The following is an 18,718-nucleotide window of genomic DNA, read 5'->3' as shown; positions in this document are numbered from 1 at the left end:
GATTATAAAAAGTCTAACAAAATGGCTTTACTCTCTTAATATATTATTAAAATTAAGCCATAAAAAGATTTATCTTCATTTGCAAAGACTTTAATTTTATGAAGTTATGGTTTCTAAAATCTGTACCACCAGCCTAACAATATTGGGTAGGTTTAATATTGGTATTATTAATAGTAATAATAACACTAATAATAATATAACATATTGTCTATAATAATATATTATAATATATAATAATATCTGTATAAAGAACTCTAGTGGGTAGATATCAGTATCTGTTTTACAAATAAGGAATCTAACAGCAGATATAATATCCATCCATTGAATCATTACTATGTCATGTACTATATGGCTAATATTTATTGTTTCATCTGATGTTGTTTATAGCACAACGAGGGAGGTTCTGTACGCACTTCATAGATGTGCACATTGAAACTTAGAAAGAGATATAAATGTTACTTACCAAGCATCACACAGCCAATAAGTAACTGAATTTATTCCTAAATCTGATATTTAAGTCTAACTGATATATAAGCACTTTTTCCCCCACAGGATGAAAAATGGTGCCAGGCCTTCTGTTAAACAGGTGATATTCTATGAAGGGTCTGCAATTTGTTTTAATCAGTATCAAAATGATTGTTGGGCTTGCCATGTAACTCACATTGCACAGAAATAACTCATTGAAATATTATTGATACAGGCAGTAAAGTGCTTAACCATAACATTTCATAATCCAAATCCCAAGAAAAGTGTTTCCCTGAAGCAATAACATGGTAAATAGAATTCAAAATTTAGCCCACAAACCTGTTTCAGGCTCAATGGAAAAATAAGGCTGCCCTTCCAAGATACTATAAACCAACTTTGCACTGTTTCCATAAACTGGGTCATCAGCATCAGTGGCAGTTACATTAGTGACAGATGTACCTAAAAAAAAAAAAAAAAAAAAAAAAGGAGAGCGAGGGTGAGAAAGACAATAATTAACACATTATTCTTTGCCAAGAGCTAAAATTTGCTCAGCATATCATACAGAAAACCATGTGTGGGAATAAGAAAGAAATCTCTTTTAAAATATGGAGATAAACTACTCCATTATAACTTCAACAATATCCAAGTCTTTTAAAAGAAAGAGTACTGGTAGGTTGGAGTGTTATATAAAGATAGCTCTTTTAGAATCTGTATTATTTAAGATTCCTTTATAGTTTTCATTGTAAAGATACCTATCAGACTCATGTGGCTTGGAGAATATTACAAAGGAAACATACCAAAGAAATATGAAACATAAGCTTAATAATACAATATAGCATGTGACATTTAAGTTTTGCAAAAGCACAACTGAATGTATCTTTAAAAAATGGCTGCTTGTAAAACCTGTACAGAAATATCAAAGGAATGTTTTATCCACCTTATTTAATTCCTCTGAATATAAAATTAGATTGGAACCACCAGTTAATCAGCACATTTAGGTAATTAGGCCCGATGGATAATAGAAGAAAATCCTCTTTTTTTAAGATTAATTTTCTAATGTTTATTCCCTCATTCATTCAGCAGTTAAGCACATACAGGCTGCTTGATATGAAGTATATATAGCTAATACAAAATCTACATGTAGGAAGCTTACAGTTTGGTGGTGGGAGGGCATAGGAGGGGACACACAGGTATATAGAGAAATTCAGCTGAATGCAATGTCACCAGGTGTGGATCCCTCACTTAGCCAGCACAGACAGGGTGGTCCGAGGGGGCTTTCTGAGGGATGTTACATTGGAGTTAAATTATCAAAGACAGGTAGAGTTCAACCAGGAGAAGAAGGAAAAGGAAGGAATTCTAAGCAATGAGTCACGCATAAGTGGAGGCAAAATCGTCTAAGAGACTATGGGTAATTCTGGGGACTGCTGAAACTGGGGAGAAATTAGAGAAGTTTAGTGTCCTAACAAGCATCATGTTCTACAAGGGCAGGGTCAGGGTCTTCCTGACCCAGGAAGTGTCAGACATATAATAATTATGGAACATATATTTGCTCATTAAATGAGTAGATGAAGGAATAAATTATTTGATGATTTAATGACGAATGGTAGGTAGGTAAGCATCACAGATGAGTTTCCCAGAAAGTAGACTGTAAGAGATTTCATGCTGATTTTTTTACTAGAGAGTGCTCTTCAGTCACTATGCGTGAGGAAGTGAAAAGGATAACATTGGGCAGAAGAAGCACTTGGGCTGTGATGTCATGACTCTAGAGGTGAGATCGTCACTGAGGGAATGGGGTCAGGCCTTCAGACTCCGGTACTGACCAGTTATTGGATACGGGAACACCCCTGAGAAAGGAGTTGTGGCCTTGGCCTTTGTAGGGCAGCTATCTTCAACTGTGGGATAAATCAGCTCTGAGCTGTCAATAAAATTCTCAGCAATGGGGGCAAGAGTGTTTTAAACCTGAAGGAAGTCTGGGGTGGATCTCAGCAGCACACCTCGGTGTTTGCTAAAATAAGGTAGCGCTTTTGCCATAGCTTGCCAGTCAAAATCTTTTTGAAGCATTTTGAATTACAATCACTATACAGGAAAATGTAACAATGATATTTGCTGAGCAGTTGATAGGCCTGTAAAATTGAAATATCTACTCAGGATGATAATTCAGAGGTTCTACAAAATCTACAGTTAGAAAAAAACAAAAATACACAAAAAAACCACTGTCGGTTGGATAATACATTCCACCAGACACTGGAAACAATTTAAAAAAAGGGGGGGGGACAATTTCACAAGTAACTCAACAACTAACTGGTGAACTAAGCATAGGAAAGTACAATATTTTTAGTTATTTGAATATTGTGCGGGATAGAGAAGAGTTGAAGAAAAAACCTTCCAGGTGAGAGTAGGGGAGTGAGATAAAAGTTCCAAGAATTTTTTTGGAAGAGAGATGACTGGAAAAGACAGCCATGAAAGCTAAGGCTGGAGATGCAAGCTGAGAACAGGATAAGTGGCATTTGAATGACAAGATGGGGAGTGTTGGCTTCATCCTATAGGAAATAGAGAAGATATTTCATTTAGATCAGTCCTACGTTGTGGGCCTTTCCCTCTATTACTGCTCCCAGATGCCACTGGACGCAAAGACACAGATGATCAGGAGATTGGATGAGTTAGGAGGCTACAGCAGTAGTCCAGTTAGGAGCTGATAAAACATTAACACTGGGTAATGACAATGAAAATGGGTATCAATGCTAAGTTGCTTGTTTGGGCCCTAACACTAAGTTTATGCAGGATGTTCAACTGGGGGTAAACTGAATGAAAGCTATACAAGGACTGTTTTGGCAACAGTTGTCAAAGTCTAAACTTAGTTCAAAAAAAGTAAAAGAATGAATTCAAGAGTTCCTGAAAGAATGGATAAGAGTTCAGAGACCAATGAGAAAATGTGAAGTCTTCCACGCAGAAGACCATGCCACGATTTTTTGTTTTGCTTTGTTTTGTTCTCTTGTATGTTTACTTTGATTTTTCTTTTTTTTTTTTGAGGAGAAATGTTTTTCCCCATTATGAAGTAACACATTATCAGAAAAAATAAAGTCAAGGTCTGTATACTCGGTATGATGTTCAGTTAACGAGTGTGAGCTCCCAGTTCCAGTCACTGCCCGGGCACTGGAAAAAGAATTAAACACATAGTCACAAACCCCTGACATCACCCAAACTGCCTTTTAGTGGGTGACTCTTAAATAAAGAAATGTCTTCATAGAGGGAAAAAAATCAATCTAGTTTCCTAACAATGACAGAATTACTGTGTCTAGTTGTGCGGGTGGGTGCATTTGGGCAGAGTAGCCCAGGGTTAAGAGTTTTGACGATGGACTAATTTCAACCTATTCTGAAACACTTATCTCTCTGTTTCTTTGGGCAAATCATTTAACCTGTCTTAGCCTTGGATTTCAAACCTGCAATATGTAGTAGCATTTTATGAAGGTTAAACAAAATAATATACGTAGAGGCCTAGCATAGAAATGACCCCATGCTAAACCTGTGAGTACTCACTCTGCCCACTTGTTAGAATATAGCTTTGAAAAACATTTAGGTCCCTGTGGTCCCTTCCAGATCTATGGAAAGCAAAACAGGGATGGTGGTTGAGAACTTTTAAAATCTTCTCAGGCAATTCGGCTGTAAAGCTCTAGTTCAGAATGACTACACTGGGCACCAGACTTCTTAAAAATTAACATCACTCTTCTCCATAGACACATTAATTTCTAGCGTGATTAGTTTGAAGAACTCTTACTCAGATGTGTTTATAAAGTGCAGTATTTTTTAGACCATTCATACGGCATAAAGAGCCATGAAGATTACTTCTTGTTAAATGGAAGTTGGGGAAATTTTCTCGGGAGTTTACTATCATAAGAATGATGATGAGCATCATAACTATTTTCGGTGATTGTGGCAACTTGATGTGATCTTATTATGAGAGACATAGTGTTGTCACATTACCAAACACTGAGGCAGGAGTAGGGAGAAAGATTTCCATCGTTTGCGAGCTCTGTGATTCAGTTTTTTCATACACAAACATGGTAATTTTTATCCTGCAAGCGTCAAAGATTTGTGTGAGGATCAAATGGGATAACATAAATATAGAAAAGTGGCTGAAAAGATAAATTAGGAGTCGAACTGTCTTGAACCAGAACATTTGGTTTATATTCCATTCCCAACTTTTACTACTTCTGTGTCATTGACCAAGTAATAAAACTTTTCTAAGCTTCAGTTCCTTAATCTAGAAAAAGGAATGTGATAGTAATTGTTTCATCCTAGGCTTGTTGAGACAGTTTAATGTAATAATTTTTGCAAGGAATAGAGATGAGTTATTAATACAATATTTTTGAGAGCTATCACTATTACTATAGTTATATTAGCTATATGTACCTGTGAGAATGAATAATAAACTAATTTTAAGTGGTGATGATGTTGTAATTTATAACTAAGTGTCGCTGTGCATGATCGTTTAATAGTAATGTACTTTGTTACTTTGGGGGGGTACAGAAAGACATCCCCAAATGTGACAATATGTTCATGTTCTCTTACAAAAGAAAATATGCACACACACACACACACACACACACACACACACACAATCTCCCATCCAATCCATCTCATGTCAGTTTCCGCTCTGGAATAAAACTGCTGTGGGTGCAAAAATAAAATGTGTGTTGATGCAGTAAGCAGGCACTGGGCTCGTCATCAGTGTAAGTTTCTCAATGTTGTTTTGAATGGATGGCATTCAACTGAATGGTTCATCTCCCAGCCCGGGCAAACTCCACACACTTGCCAAGATGAACTACTGGGATGCAACAGAGCTAAGACAAGCTTTTACCCACACCCTCATCCCAAATATCTCTGCCCGATGCCTGACTTTTCGGGAAATCCACATCTTTCAGCTTTGGATATCTGGAAGTGAAAAGGCAGCACAGCTTTCCCAAGGACGATATTTCTCCTAATCGTGATTCAAGGCTGTTGATGCACCTGTGCGCTGGGATAGATGTGTGTGGAGGTTTTGTGGATGCATTTGTCAAGTGATTACCCAAAGGGGGAAAAATGGATGCTTTGAGGTTAATCATGCAGCAGAAAAGATTTCTAGTCAAGCTGTGGTATAGGCTTCTCCATGGAAATGCATGCAGAATGAAGACCACAGAGGCAAATTGTAAAGTGTAAACCTTGCAGGATAATGTTTCTTCAAAGCGGCAAGTGCCGGTGTGTGATAAATAGAACCCTGAGTAATAGCCAGAAAATATAACAACAGGATTCTCTGTTTGTGTTTTCATTTGGAACTGTTTTTGTCCCTTTGTCAAGGATACAAGAGACTCATTTAGCTAGTGACTATAAATTTGACACCGTGCCATTTCTCCAAGAAAGCCCCTATTATAATCCAACTTGATGCTGATCCTAATTATAATAATATAGCTGTTGTATTTCCAGCTGTTGTCAACAAAAATGATCCCTGTCACCACAATTCATCCTGCTAGTATCAAGTCAAGTATGAACGTGTCAATTCCAAGGTGAATTCTGCTTTTAATGGACCCATTTTTCTGCATTTAGTTTTTTGGTTAAGTGAGATTTGCCAGTGTGCAGTTTGGATTTTAATGAACAGAGGGCTGACAGTATCATCTGCCTCTGGTAACACCTGGAAGTCTCCTCCCATTAGCAACAGCACACACATATCGTCCCCTCCCCCACCCATAATGACAGCAAATACTACAAGCAAAATTAACCATCATAATTTTACACTGTAAGGTTAGAGGTTTCAGTTTGCTGACAAACGAAGATAAAAGGTCTTCAAGAAAATAAGATGTTGGGGTTTAGGATAGCACAGCTCTCTGAGCTGGGCTATACTTTTTTATGAGCCAGTCAGCACACCAATTCTGCACATTATTCAGAAAGAAAAAATGCTGGTGCTGACACCCCGAGCAGGAAAACAAAGGTTTGGTGCAGCGTGAAAATGTGCATGCTGGAAAAGCTAAAACTCTGATGATGAGAAGAACACAAACCTCATTTGCAAAGAGCCCTCTGCAATACATTTTCAGAGGATAAGCATTCCGGTAGCAGGTGGGGAAGAAAGCAGCAGAACGTATGCAATAGCAGAAATTCCTGGCCTCTTACAATCATCTTCCAACTTTTTACTTGACCTTCTAGCCACCCTGATCCAAGTTTAGTATGTGCAAAACACGGACAGAGTATCTGGAATTATCATCCGAGAATGTCTTACTTAAACATTCACACATTCTAAAGATCATAGGCAGAGCACGTCACAGCAGTGAGGTTACTGGCTTCATTATTTTAACATTAAACTAAATAATATTAAACTAAATAATAAAACTAAACCCTCAACCCATCTTCCCTCATCCTCCTTATTAATTTCCGCAAGTATTAGGAGGCGATATAAGAGGTATGGGGTGCAGGTGTTGTCATGGCAACTCTTTTTGGTGGTTGTTGAATGCCAGAGCAATAATTTCATAGGACCTGTATAACTTGTTGACGTTTAAATTATCGCTCACTAGAAGCTGAAGCATCTGGCCCCAGATTTTTTTAATGTGTCATGACAAATCCATTATTTTTTAGTTTTATGGAACAATGCTCTGAGATACCTCTGTAGCTGATTGGCATGTACTTGCAGGTTTTTTCGGTTTGTTGTGCCCCCCACACACACACACACACTCCCCAGTTACAACAGAGTACAGACCTAATGTGCTTAAGGAAAAAGATGAGAAATAAACGTGGGCAGCCAACGCATTTTTCTTCACCTCTCTCTAAATGATACCAGAGTCTGCCAAAGGGCCTCAAGCAGATTCCCCCAGTGGGAAAGATGGCCTAAATCCTACCAGTATTTTTTTCAGTGTTGCTATTTAATTATAGAATTATCCAAATGCTACATATTCAAACCTCCAAGGGATGCCTTAGGGGTCTTTGGAAGATGAGAATTAAACATGGACCAGTAAAAATTACAGCTTGTTTTTTTTTAACCCTGTGCCTGGAGAATTCTACCCCGACCGAGCTCTGGGAGAAACAAACAATGAACTGTGCCGTTCACCTGTGAGCAGGAAGACAGGGATTCCACGTCCTTCTAGGAAGGTCTCCTCCCAATGACTGCTGGTTAACTAGGAAAGTTATGTCAGGGTGATAGTAGGAGAGCAAACCCTCCCCTTTCATTGGTAATCAACCTTGTGGTTTATAAAAACCAACTGAATGGGAGGCAGAGGTGGCATGTGCCTGCCATTTCATTTCAGAAACCTCTTTTCTACGACACCTAGCACACGATAAAATCCTACACCATCACGCCCTCTTCCTTGTTCTTTTGCAAAGGTCTAACCGTTGCTCACTGGGTGTTCTCTTCACATGCCAACTCTCAGCCAATAATGAAATGTGGCTGCCAAACTCTACACGCTCCAAATTGAATTTATAACTGAAACAGGGACAGACTCCTAATGGCAGTCCAGTGAATGGACTGCACCAAAATGGATCCTGTCATTTCTCTGGCTCTATGATTTGGGACATAAGCGATGGAAATACAATTCGGTTTCCATATTTTGTTCTGGAGCATTTAGAGGTATAAACAGTTTTGTAACTTTAATGAAACATCCATACACACTTAACATTTTGTTTTCAAAATGAGCCTGAAACTTTCCGGGACAATTAAACACTTCAGAAAATGCACTGGAGCACACAGATGTCTTCTACCCACCCGTACATCATTCCAGCGAACATCTGTAATGGGCATCGGGTGAGAGAAATGAGAAATATTGCACGGAAATGTGTCACTGTAAAATCCCAGCCATGTTTACTATGCACAGGAGGAAAGGGCCTTCTGCAGCCCTGACAAACAACACCAGGATGGGGGCCTACCCACTGCTTTTGCAAACAGATAATGAGGACGATCGCAGACCTGGTTGTGAAAACTAATAAGCTGTCTATCTGTTTTGCAGTTCCATGTGTATAAATAAAACCTTTCAGAATCTGAATGACTTTTATGACACAAAAAGGAAAAAAGCAGGGAGGCTGGATGGCTCAGTTGCTTAGAGCGCAAGCTCTGAACAACAGGATTGCTGGTTCGATTCCCACATGGGCCAGTGAGCTGAGCCCTCCACAACTAGATTGAAGACAACGAGCTGCTGCTGAGCTGCCGGAGAGGAGGCTGGATGGCTCAGTTGGTTAGAGCACACGCTCTCAACAATAAGGTTGACGGTTCAATTCCCACATGGGATGGTGGGCTGCGCCCCCTGCAACTAAGATTGAAAAAAGAGACTGGACTTGGAGCTGAGCTGCGCCCTCCACAACTAGATTGAAGGACAACAACTTAGAGCTGATGGGCTCTGGAGAAACACACTGTTCCCCAATATTCCCCAATAAAAAATTTAAAAAAGAAAAAGAAAAGAGTATATTTTCTTTTCTGAGCAAAAGTGTATTTTCTATTCCTAGCAATCCAGCTTTTGCTAATCCTTTACCTATGGAATGAAATCCTGTAAATGCTTAAGAAGTAAATTAGCATCATTTATGCTTTAGATGGGCAGCTGTTTCCATCCTGAACTTACAAAATTGTGCTACCAGTGGCACAGCAGGTGCATTCCACACGTACCAGGATCACCACTGGTGCAAGCTTCATTCATTTTGTTTTATTATATGGACTCATTCATTCACTCACACAAAGGCTATTTGCATGTCCTGTCCTGTGTGCTGGGCGCCCAGTGAGATATGGCGGCTACAAGAATGGGCAGCAGAGAAAGAGTTTCTGTCCTAACAGTATTTGAAGTTTATTTTAATGATGCTTTCACATGGCTTTGCTTTATCACAGGAAACTCTGCAAATCTTTGTTAAATTTATTTCTAGAAGGCATCAGCATGACAGAGTGGAAAACATAGACATGCGACAATTATAATGTCAGAAGGTTTTGTTCACATTGTCTTATTAGGACTCTGAGATCACATTCTACATCACTGACTTGCCACTCTCACAGTCAAACATTTTTGGTTTTTCTTCATCTTTAAGACTCAGTTTCTGAATCTAAAAAAAACACGGGAATAGTATCACCTACTTCCTATTCTTATCCTGAGGCTTCATAAGGATGACACACAATCTGTGACTCCTGGGTGAGGGGACATTGTGCAGACCCACAGCCCTGTGCTGTCTAGGGTTGGCCACTTTATTTATGCTTGAGGAAGTGTGAACTTGAGGCCAAGATGCAGGACCACAAAAACACAACCACTGCAGTAGCTGTTCGTTTTTTAAATTCTTTTAGAATAAGCTTAATTCGCTAGCTCAAAGCTGGGACTTTAAAAAATGGCAGTTGCATGGTTGTGGCTGTCCTTCCTTCCTTTCTTTTTTCTTTTCCCCAACTTTATTAAGATATAATTGACAAAAAAAAAAAAAAAAAGCTACAATATATTTATAATTATAATATAATATATTGGTGTATAACGTGATGATTTGATATACTGGGGGTGCCAAAAAATGTATACACATGACTTGTCTTCATCTTTTGTTATCGGTATATATTGAGTATTACAATTTTAATACAGTTTTTCCCTTTCTTAAAATGTGTATACATTTTTTTGGCACCCTTTGCAGATATACATTGTGAAATAATTACCACAATCAAGTTAATTAACACATATCACCAATCACCTTACCTAGTTTTTTTTTCCCCCCTAAATGTGGAAGACAAAATAAGTAACTCTCCTACGGAACTGCAAACTTGGGAAAGAGAAAGACACAGCCATTGGGCTATTCAGAAGAGAAAGTCCTAGACACAACAGGTTTAATTCGGCCAACATTACACAGCTATGGCATCCAGAAAGTTTTAAAAAGTAAGTATTCACTAAGTCACCCAAAATACGCCCCCCTGTATGTGCCACCATCTACAATGTATCTAAAACGGAGGTAAGTTGGGCTTGTCACCGATTTGGGCCCTTCATTATTTCAATATATATATATATATTTTTTGAGCTCCTGCTATGTGTCTATCTTTCTCTGAGGCACCTAGGAAACTTTGCAATTAGACGATTCTTACTTTTTTGAAGGGTAGACTACTGGGAAGGCAGAAGCAAAACAATTAACTAATCCATGATGTGATAAAGAGCTGTACCAGAAAGAAAGACACTGAATGACACAGGAAGAGCAGGCAGCTAATCAGCTAAACCAAGGCTTCTGGGAGGAGGGTGCATTGGTATTGAGATTAGATTTAAGAAAAAGTATGCTCTTCAGTCAAAATTCAGAGGTGGGTTGCAAATCAGGAAACGCCCCACCCCATGAAAGAGGTTAATCAGTTTGGAGCATTTCTGAGGAAAATGGAAAGTTAGAAAAGGGTTTTAAACATCTCTTTTACTCCAATCACCAGAGTTCTTGAATCTTCCCACCTTTTGTTTTTTTTTAACCCACACACCCACACACTTGCTCAAGCAAGTGCATTGTTGTGCTTCCCCAACACATGCCCTTAACTTCTGATCCAGATTAAGATTTAGTTGTGTCTAAACTAATTCGTTCCCTCGTTTGAATTCTAAAAATACTGTATTTGTCTCTGGGGTACCTTTTACTTTTATATATAAATGGCAGCACATGCAGATTTTTTTTTGCCCCTTTCAGACTGGAGTCTTTCTGCAAACAGTATTCTTTCCTATTCTCCTGACTTTCCCATCTAATGCTCCTTTCCAGAATTAACCCATTCTTCTCTAATATGGCCTCATCCCCTTTTTTCACATCATAAGTATAGCCTTACATTGTATTCCTTTTACGAGTGCTAAAAACAACACCTGTCATAAAATATTTATTCATTTAATATGTACAACAAGCCTTTGAGGATGTGTTATGATTATCTCCATACAAATAGAAAGGGATAAAGCTTGTATTCAAACCCAGTTGCAGAGGTTCTCAAACCTGCCCTTGTAACTGCTATACAAACACTATCCTGGCTCAGAATTTTCCATCTTCAAGTGCAGAGAACCTGGCCCAATGTTTTTATTTTTCTCTTTAGCATCTTAGAAAATGCCTTGCATATAAATATTTGTTAAATAAGTCAATGAATAAATGAATAAATGAATGGTTATTTTCTTTAGGAAGACACATTCAGAAATTAATGCAGCAGATGGATCAATGATATTTTGAATTATGTGTCCTCTCTGTTGTTTTGTCTTATTTTCATATTTCAACTTATTAGAGAAGAAGCGGTAGGGTTTTTTTTTCCCTCCTCTTATGAGGGTCATCATGATCTTGTCTTCCTAAAGATGGGCCCACTTTTGTGGCCACAAACAAAAGCTAGTCTAATGTGAAACCTTTATATGAGCTCATGAAAATTTCCCGTAGAAGAAATGATGGAGTGAAGACTTTATTTGGGGGGCTTAGAAGGTGGGAACTATCTTTACTAGGAGTAAGGTCCCTCCCAGGAACTAGGAAGAAGTACAAAATGGTGAGTTCCATGGGTGACAGACTGGAGTCTGTTTAGGCATCACAATCCTGCATCAAGGATGGCTGCAGACACACTCACAAAGGCCAAGCAGTGAGAGCCCAAGTCTGAAAACTGGGCATCACAGACAAGCTTATCCTAGAGTAAAAGAGGAGCCGTAGTGCTGCCTCCCATGCAGGGCAAGTGCAGGTCTTGCAGAGAACTGCAGCAGCAGATTCCATTAGAATCTGCATCAGAAAAATCATGTGATGGTAAGGGCAGGAGCAATGCTCAAAGGGTGTGTGGGGGGGGGCGGGGGGGGCGGATAGACTCTCCTTCCCTGTCGATAGAGCTTGAAGTCTGGCGGATCTTTTTCCGTTATGAGTAAATAAATCTCTCTGGATTTTCTTATAATACACAAGAATAAAGACTGTCTGCCTATCTTGCCAGTACGTGCTTGAGGAAATTCTGTCTAAACTGGAGAAACATAAATAAAGATAGCATTTCTTGAACTTGAACTACTCATTGCTAGATGTTCCACTAATATTACATAGGGAAGCTCCTTAATCCTTATGGGGGAAAGGAAAAAAAAAGCAGTAATAGAGGACGATGGACTGCATTTTTGTCCACCCCCTGTTGAAATCCTAACCACCAATAGGATAGTATTAGGAGATGGGACCTTGGGGGCAATTAGGTCGTGAGGGTGGAACCCTCATACTGAGGTCAGAGCCTTAATAAAAAGAGAAAAAAAAGAGAGCTGGAGCATGCTTCTTCTCTCTCTGCTCTCCACTAGGTGTGGATATAGTGAGAAGACGCCCACCTGTAAGCCAGTAAGGAGGTTCTCTGCAGACACCATCAGATCTTGGACTTTCAGCCTCCAGAATTATGAGAAATGAATAATCTGTTGCTTAAGCCACCCAGTCTATGGTAACTTTTTATAACAGCCCAACTGACTAAGCCATAGAATATCTACATCATTTATTACTGGGGTCATGGGTGTAATTTAAGAAGCTGGCATTCAAGTCCAATTTTACATCACCCATAGCCAACACTTCTTCTCTATTTAAAAAAAAAAAAAAAAGTGGGGGTTGCATATGGCATTTGTATTCTGGTATTACAATATTTTAAATTAAATTTTGCTTCTTGCCATAAAATCAGTGACTTCTAATCCGGAAAGAGTTAGAGAGCTATCATCTGTTCCTAATCTCATATTCTAGTTTGGACAACAACAGTGATACCATTAATTATCTCCAACTACGTGCTACATCGTATGCAGGGTTCTTTTTCTTCCCTTACTCACTTTTACCCTTCAAATACACCTATTAAGCTGATACTGTCCTCATTTTTAGATGGAAAAACAGACTCAGTGAAGCTAAGTAAATGTATTAAGACATATAGTCCATACTGTTCTAACTCAATTTCATCTTTTACTCAAACCCAGAGTTCAACTTTGAAGTTCTGGCACCTTACCATAAATTATCAAGGTTACCCATCTATCTGAAACCTAACCACAGAACTAGGAAATGTACGTATATCTAATCTTTCCAAATAACCACCACGTGGGGAGTATTATTTTAGTATTAGGAAATCAACCTTGGCGAAGAGACTTCATCTCAAAGAAAATTAATCATTGGATTTGAAATACACTTGACCCAAGTCAATTCCTTTGTTTCTCTGAGGCTATGGGCTCATTCCTGGCTATAGGAATTCCTGGATGCCAGTAAAGAGCTAGCATCCTAAGAGACGCATGAAAGGAAAGGGACTTCTCCAGTTGTACATGAAGTTAAATGTGCTCATGCTAAAAAAGCAGAGCATGACATCAAAACAAAAATACTAGATGAGTGAGACCTTGTAACTCTTTGCCAAGGGAAACTAGGGAGAACAGGTATTAGAAACTCTACCTGCCTAAATAAAACAAAAAAAAAAGAATACATGAAAGATTAGGTATTGGGTTTACAAAAAGTGATTAAGGATCTGCCAGCATCTTAAGCTTTTTGTTTGTTTGTTTGTTTGCTTGTTTGAAATTGAGAGAATGAAAAGAGGAAAGAAGAGGGAGAGAAGGTAAGCTAGAGAGAAATAGACTGATTGATTATGATTTAGCCCTGAAGATGTACAGATAAATCTGGTGTAGACCGTACCTTTAAGCAGTTCAACCAAATATTAGCAGAAAAAAATACATTGATATTTCATCTCTTCATTTTATCCTCTCATTCTCTGTTTGTAACCTTCTTTCTGTTTACTCTCCCTTCCTTAGTTTCTTCTACTCATTCCATAGATGCTTTTTGATTGCTATATACCATCAAACTGTGTTTGGCCCTGGGATATCAAAAGTAAATAAGGGTCCTTCCTGGCCTTTGGGGAGTTCACAGCCTAACGGGGACAGGCATGGAAAGAAATATCACTGTACAGGATGTAACGTAGATATGTCCAAGGAGTGGAATGTGTACAGAGGATACTGGCTCTCAATCCTGCTTCTGGGGAAAAGTGAAAGTCAGGTTCAAGGTGTATAAATAACACCTTCCCCGATGACATGACATCACAAGTAGCTCCTGTTCAAAAGTCTTTAATGATTTCAGAATCATTGAACTGTATACATGCATGTGAAAATTTTTGCATTCCATCCTCTAATTGTGATCACATTAAAGTAAGACCTCTTCCAAAATTGCGTTTCATTTAGAAAACAACTCAAAATACATCAATTTATGTTTGCATAAGAAATTTGGTAATATCAATATTTTCCTTAGATTTATTTTAATTTTAATTATAATGCCATAGTGAAAAAGAGTAACTTTACCAGGTGCTAACAAAAGGTTAAAAGTAAAAATTAGCAAATTTGAGAGAGACACACAGAGAATTTGGGGAAACATCAAAGAAAATCCCAACTTTGTTTTAAAAATAACTGAAATGATAAAATACAGTACCTCACGCAATTGAGTTACAGTTCCAATTTTCAATTCTTCCTAGGCACTATATTTAAAAATCTTAGATGCAATAGGAGAAAAGACTCTATATATACATTTTCTAACAGCTGTGCCTTTCCAGCTATAATTTATAATATCTGTAACTTTTTTTCTTTTTAACATTTATAGTACTTTTGTGTTTACCCTTTGGGCTAATTTACAGTTGACCCAGGTAATCAAGCCCTTTTAACCAGCAATGATTTGGGAATGGACAACCACTGATTTAGCATTCTTGTAGAATGCCTTAAACAACAATGTATACAGAAGAAGGAACTGGTGGGACCTCATAATATCACATCTCGTTTTTATCACAAATTTCCAATTTACCAAGTTCCTGTCTCATTATTTATACCAGACAGGGCATGCTGATGAGATACACAACCCGTTCAGTCCCTTTTGGCAATCCATTTATAACTGAAGCACAATTAATATCTTTACAGCTGTTCTCCAGGCAGAAAGAAAAATGCGGCAGCAAGTACATGTTTGAGTATAAATGTGTGAAATGAGGAGTACTAGGATATGTCTGAAAAACAGTGGAATCTGGGCTTTTCTCGTTTTTAAATTCCCCAGAGAAATATTTTCAAAACAGTATTTCATACAGAAAGCAAAGCCACCTGTAGCAGCTCTCTAGCGTTCCCAAGAAAATCATTAGGAATCAGGATATCATTAAATACAAACTTAATACATGTCACTCCTTCAAAGGAAAAGCGTAAAGGGAAAACTCCACAAATTTCTAGAGACTTCTGTATCATTCTAACTTCCAATTTGTTGACCTATGGTCAATTTCCTGTTTCGCTTTCAAATATCAATCTTTTCTTTTAATTGGATACTGACCACTACCATCGGATATAGAGGAACCACTATATTTCTGGCCCAAGAACTTATTTGATACAATCATTTCACTTAGACCTCACATAAACCCTAACGATTAGACTTAGAACACTTTAAGTTTCCTAAAAGATGATAGACATAAATAATTGTCTGTATCCAATAATTGTCTGTTTTTAATTCACTCATCAACTCAATAACAGATGTTTTTCATATGGATATTTGTATCATAATTACATAGCTAGCTACCCAATGTACAGCCAGAAAAAAAAAAAAACAGATAGATTGTTAGATAGATAGATAAATTGATAGACAGATAGATAGATGATAGATAGATAGAAAGATAGATAAACAGATAGAAATAGATAGACAGATATAGACATATAAACAAAATATTTCACTTAGTAATTTCATCATTTGGAAGATATTCTAAAGAAACAATCTGGAATATAAGCAAACTTTTTTTGCTACATTCTGATAGAACAAATAAATATTCACTTAAGAACATTTAGAATATCATTAGTGATCATTAAAATAATGGTAAATATTTAAATGGTTAAAAAAACGCTGAAGATGAAATAGGATACACAATGTGGGAAAAAAAGGAAAACAAGAGAAAATACTGACTGTGAAAACAAATAAACAAAAAAACTGAAATGTTTGCGTCACCAGCCTGGGTACCTATAACTGACAGATGTGGGACCTGTCATCAGAAGCTAGTTCTGACTAACAGCAAATGTACAAGGCAAGATTGCACTATGTTATATGCTGTGTAATATGTCATATGTACTATGCTGCTCCTATATGACTGAAAGAAACAAAAATCGGCAGCTATTTGAGAATCAGAATACGAAGGCACTGGACATTTTTTGAGACTATCAAACAAAGCACCATACGTCAGAAAACAGAGCAGTGGGACTTGTGTGAGAACTCTGCTCTAGGTGAATGATTTCTCCCCCAGGACCAGAATCCCCTGAGAAGCTGTGTTTAAAATGCAGATAGAACCCTACCTAGGTCCTGCCCCGTGGAAACCAAGCCAGCAATCTCCGAGGAGCGGGCAAGAAATCTGCTTCATCACACACTGGCCCAGAGAAAAGTTCTATTTGTGAGTTAGGAAGAGGAAGGGGTGCTGACGCCCATAAAAAAGTTATATGTTATTTCAAGTTTTTAATTACAAAAGTAATACATACTCTCTGTGGGAAACACACCTCTTTTTAGTAGGCAACTCAAAGAGACGCCTTAGAAAGCACAGAAGTGAGAAGGCTGGGCTTTTAGGACTGTGCAAAGAAGTGTTAAAAAGTTAATTAGCACCTGAATTCCAAAGAGCAGTGGAAGAGAATTTAGGACAGATGGGGGTCAAACACTGTGAAAAGCATCCAGGAGTGCCTGGGGAATTGCAAAAGACAACTTAAACTTCACTGTTGTAAGTATTTAAACCGATGTATTGCAACTTTTCTGTAGTGCTAAGGCATCAGGACACTTGTAATTCTCTCTCCAATTACCGAGTAGCTTGTACGAATGTACATTTTTGTCAATGGAAATAAATGATGATTACAGTTGGTACTAAAATTTTGTAGGGTATCCAATGGACACTTGTAAATATTTTTTAAAAAGTAGCTATTTAGACAAACACCAGTGTCCAGTAGACTATTAATTTACATAAACAAGCCTGAGGTAGGCTATATATTTCCCCCTACCTTTATTTGCTGGCATGTTCCCAAGGCTGGCATTGCCCTGAAAGGGCTAAAAAGCTCTGCAACCGTGTTTTCTGAATCATGAACCAAACAGACAACTTCCTGAAGAAGCCGGTTCAACAGGAAATTCCCAGGTCCCCCACACAAAGAATTCAGACAGAATGGTACATCTCAACTCATCTGTTCACTGCAATTAAATACAGAGGGTGCCAAAAAAATGTATACACATTTTAAGAAAGGAAAAAAAAAAACTGCATTCAAATTGTAATACTCAATAGATACTGGTAACAAAAGATGAATACAAGTCATGTTTGACTTCTGCCATTACACACTGCTACCATAATTCAATACAACTTCAGAAAGTAATACATAGATAACATCTGTTAAAATGTGTATACATTGTTTTTGGCACCCCGGTAGTTGTGTGATACACAGGAAGTAGTTCTTACTACATTTACTATACTTGATAAATACTTTCAAATATTGCCTCAAATCAATACAAGAGGCCCAATTTAGAATATTATCTCACCAACCCCAATGAAGTGCTCTATCATTGTTCCTATTTTCCGGTGTGACAACTAGACTGAGAGGTTAAAACACATAAACAAATTGTTGAGTCTCTATTCTAGCCAGGCATGAAGCTAGAACCTGGGGAGTCAAGAACAGGTGAATAGACACGGCACTTGCCCATGCAGAGCCCCTAATTTTAGGATGTTAGGGTGGACGTGTTTAAGAAGCTCTAGTAAGTTACACAGTTATGTGACACTTTTCATAGGTAGAAGCCGACAATTAGGAACTTGGAACAACTCTGAGGTCTTCTGTTTTTCTCAGAATATGTCATTTAGGTTTTTCTCGTTCTCTTTCTCCCCCTTCCCCTCCTCCTTCTCCACTTCATGCCTTAACATAGATCACCATTACTTTTTTTTCAAATATGAAATAGCTTTACAAATGTTCTGATAACATCAGAAAGCTGCTCCACGCCTCTCTTAGTTTGTTTTCAGAATCTCTTCGCTCACCACCATGGACTCCAAGAACAGCCACTCATGAAAGCCAGAGGTTCTCATAGAACGGTCCCCAGATCAGCAGAATGTGTCTTCTCCGGAACTGGTTAGACATGGAAATTCTCGGCTCCACTCCAGACCGGAATCACACAGGCTGAGGGTGAGGCTGAGAAAACGATGTTCGACCCAGTCAGCCCTCCAGCTCCTTCTGGGGCTCATTCCAACCAGAGAGTCTTTGTATGAAGTGAACAGTAACAGCACAGTAATGGCAGACCAACACTGGTACCTATGACCTAAAAAAGAAACCACTGATCTAATGTGTTACATAATGCTTCAGATTCTTTTTATAACGTTACAACC

The 18,718-nt window shown here is 38.2% G+C and overlaps 1 protein-coding gene across 4 annotated transcripts in view; it reads right to left on the bottom strand.

Annotated features, from left to right (window-relative positions):
* Nucleotides 1-18,718, bottom strand: part of CDH8 (cadherin 8) — a 324,252-nt gene that overhangs the window by 173,996 nt on the left and 131,538 nt on the right. For 3 of the 4 annotated variants that reach the window (XM_019755067.3, XM_019755057.3, XM_019755036.3), the window contains exon 4: nucleotides 805-924. The exons of the other annotated variant lie outside the window; for it this stretch is intronic. In XM_019755067.3, the coding sequence (XP_019610626.2) occupies nucleotides 805-924 (120 nt within the window). The remainder of the gene's footprint in view (nucleotides 1-804; nucleotides 925-18,718) is intronic. 4 annotated transcript variants of the gene reach the window in all.

Source organism: Rhinolophus sinicus, chromosome 8 (assembly GCF_057876585.1).
Source record: "Rhinolophus sinicus isolate RSI-liver-muscle chromosome 8, RSI-T2T, whole genome shotgun sequence".
Lineage (NCBI taxonomy): Eukaryota > Metazoa > Chordata > Mammalia > Chiroptera > Rhinolophidae > Rhinolophus > Rhinolophus sinicus.
Note: the sequence above shows the minus strand (reverse complement) of the source record. Positions and strands in the feature narration are given on the sequence as shown.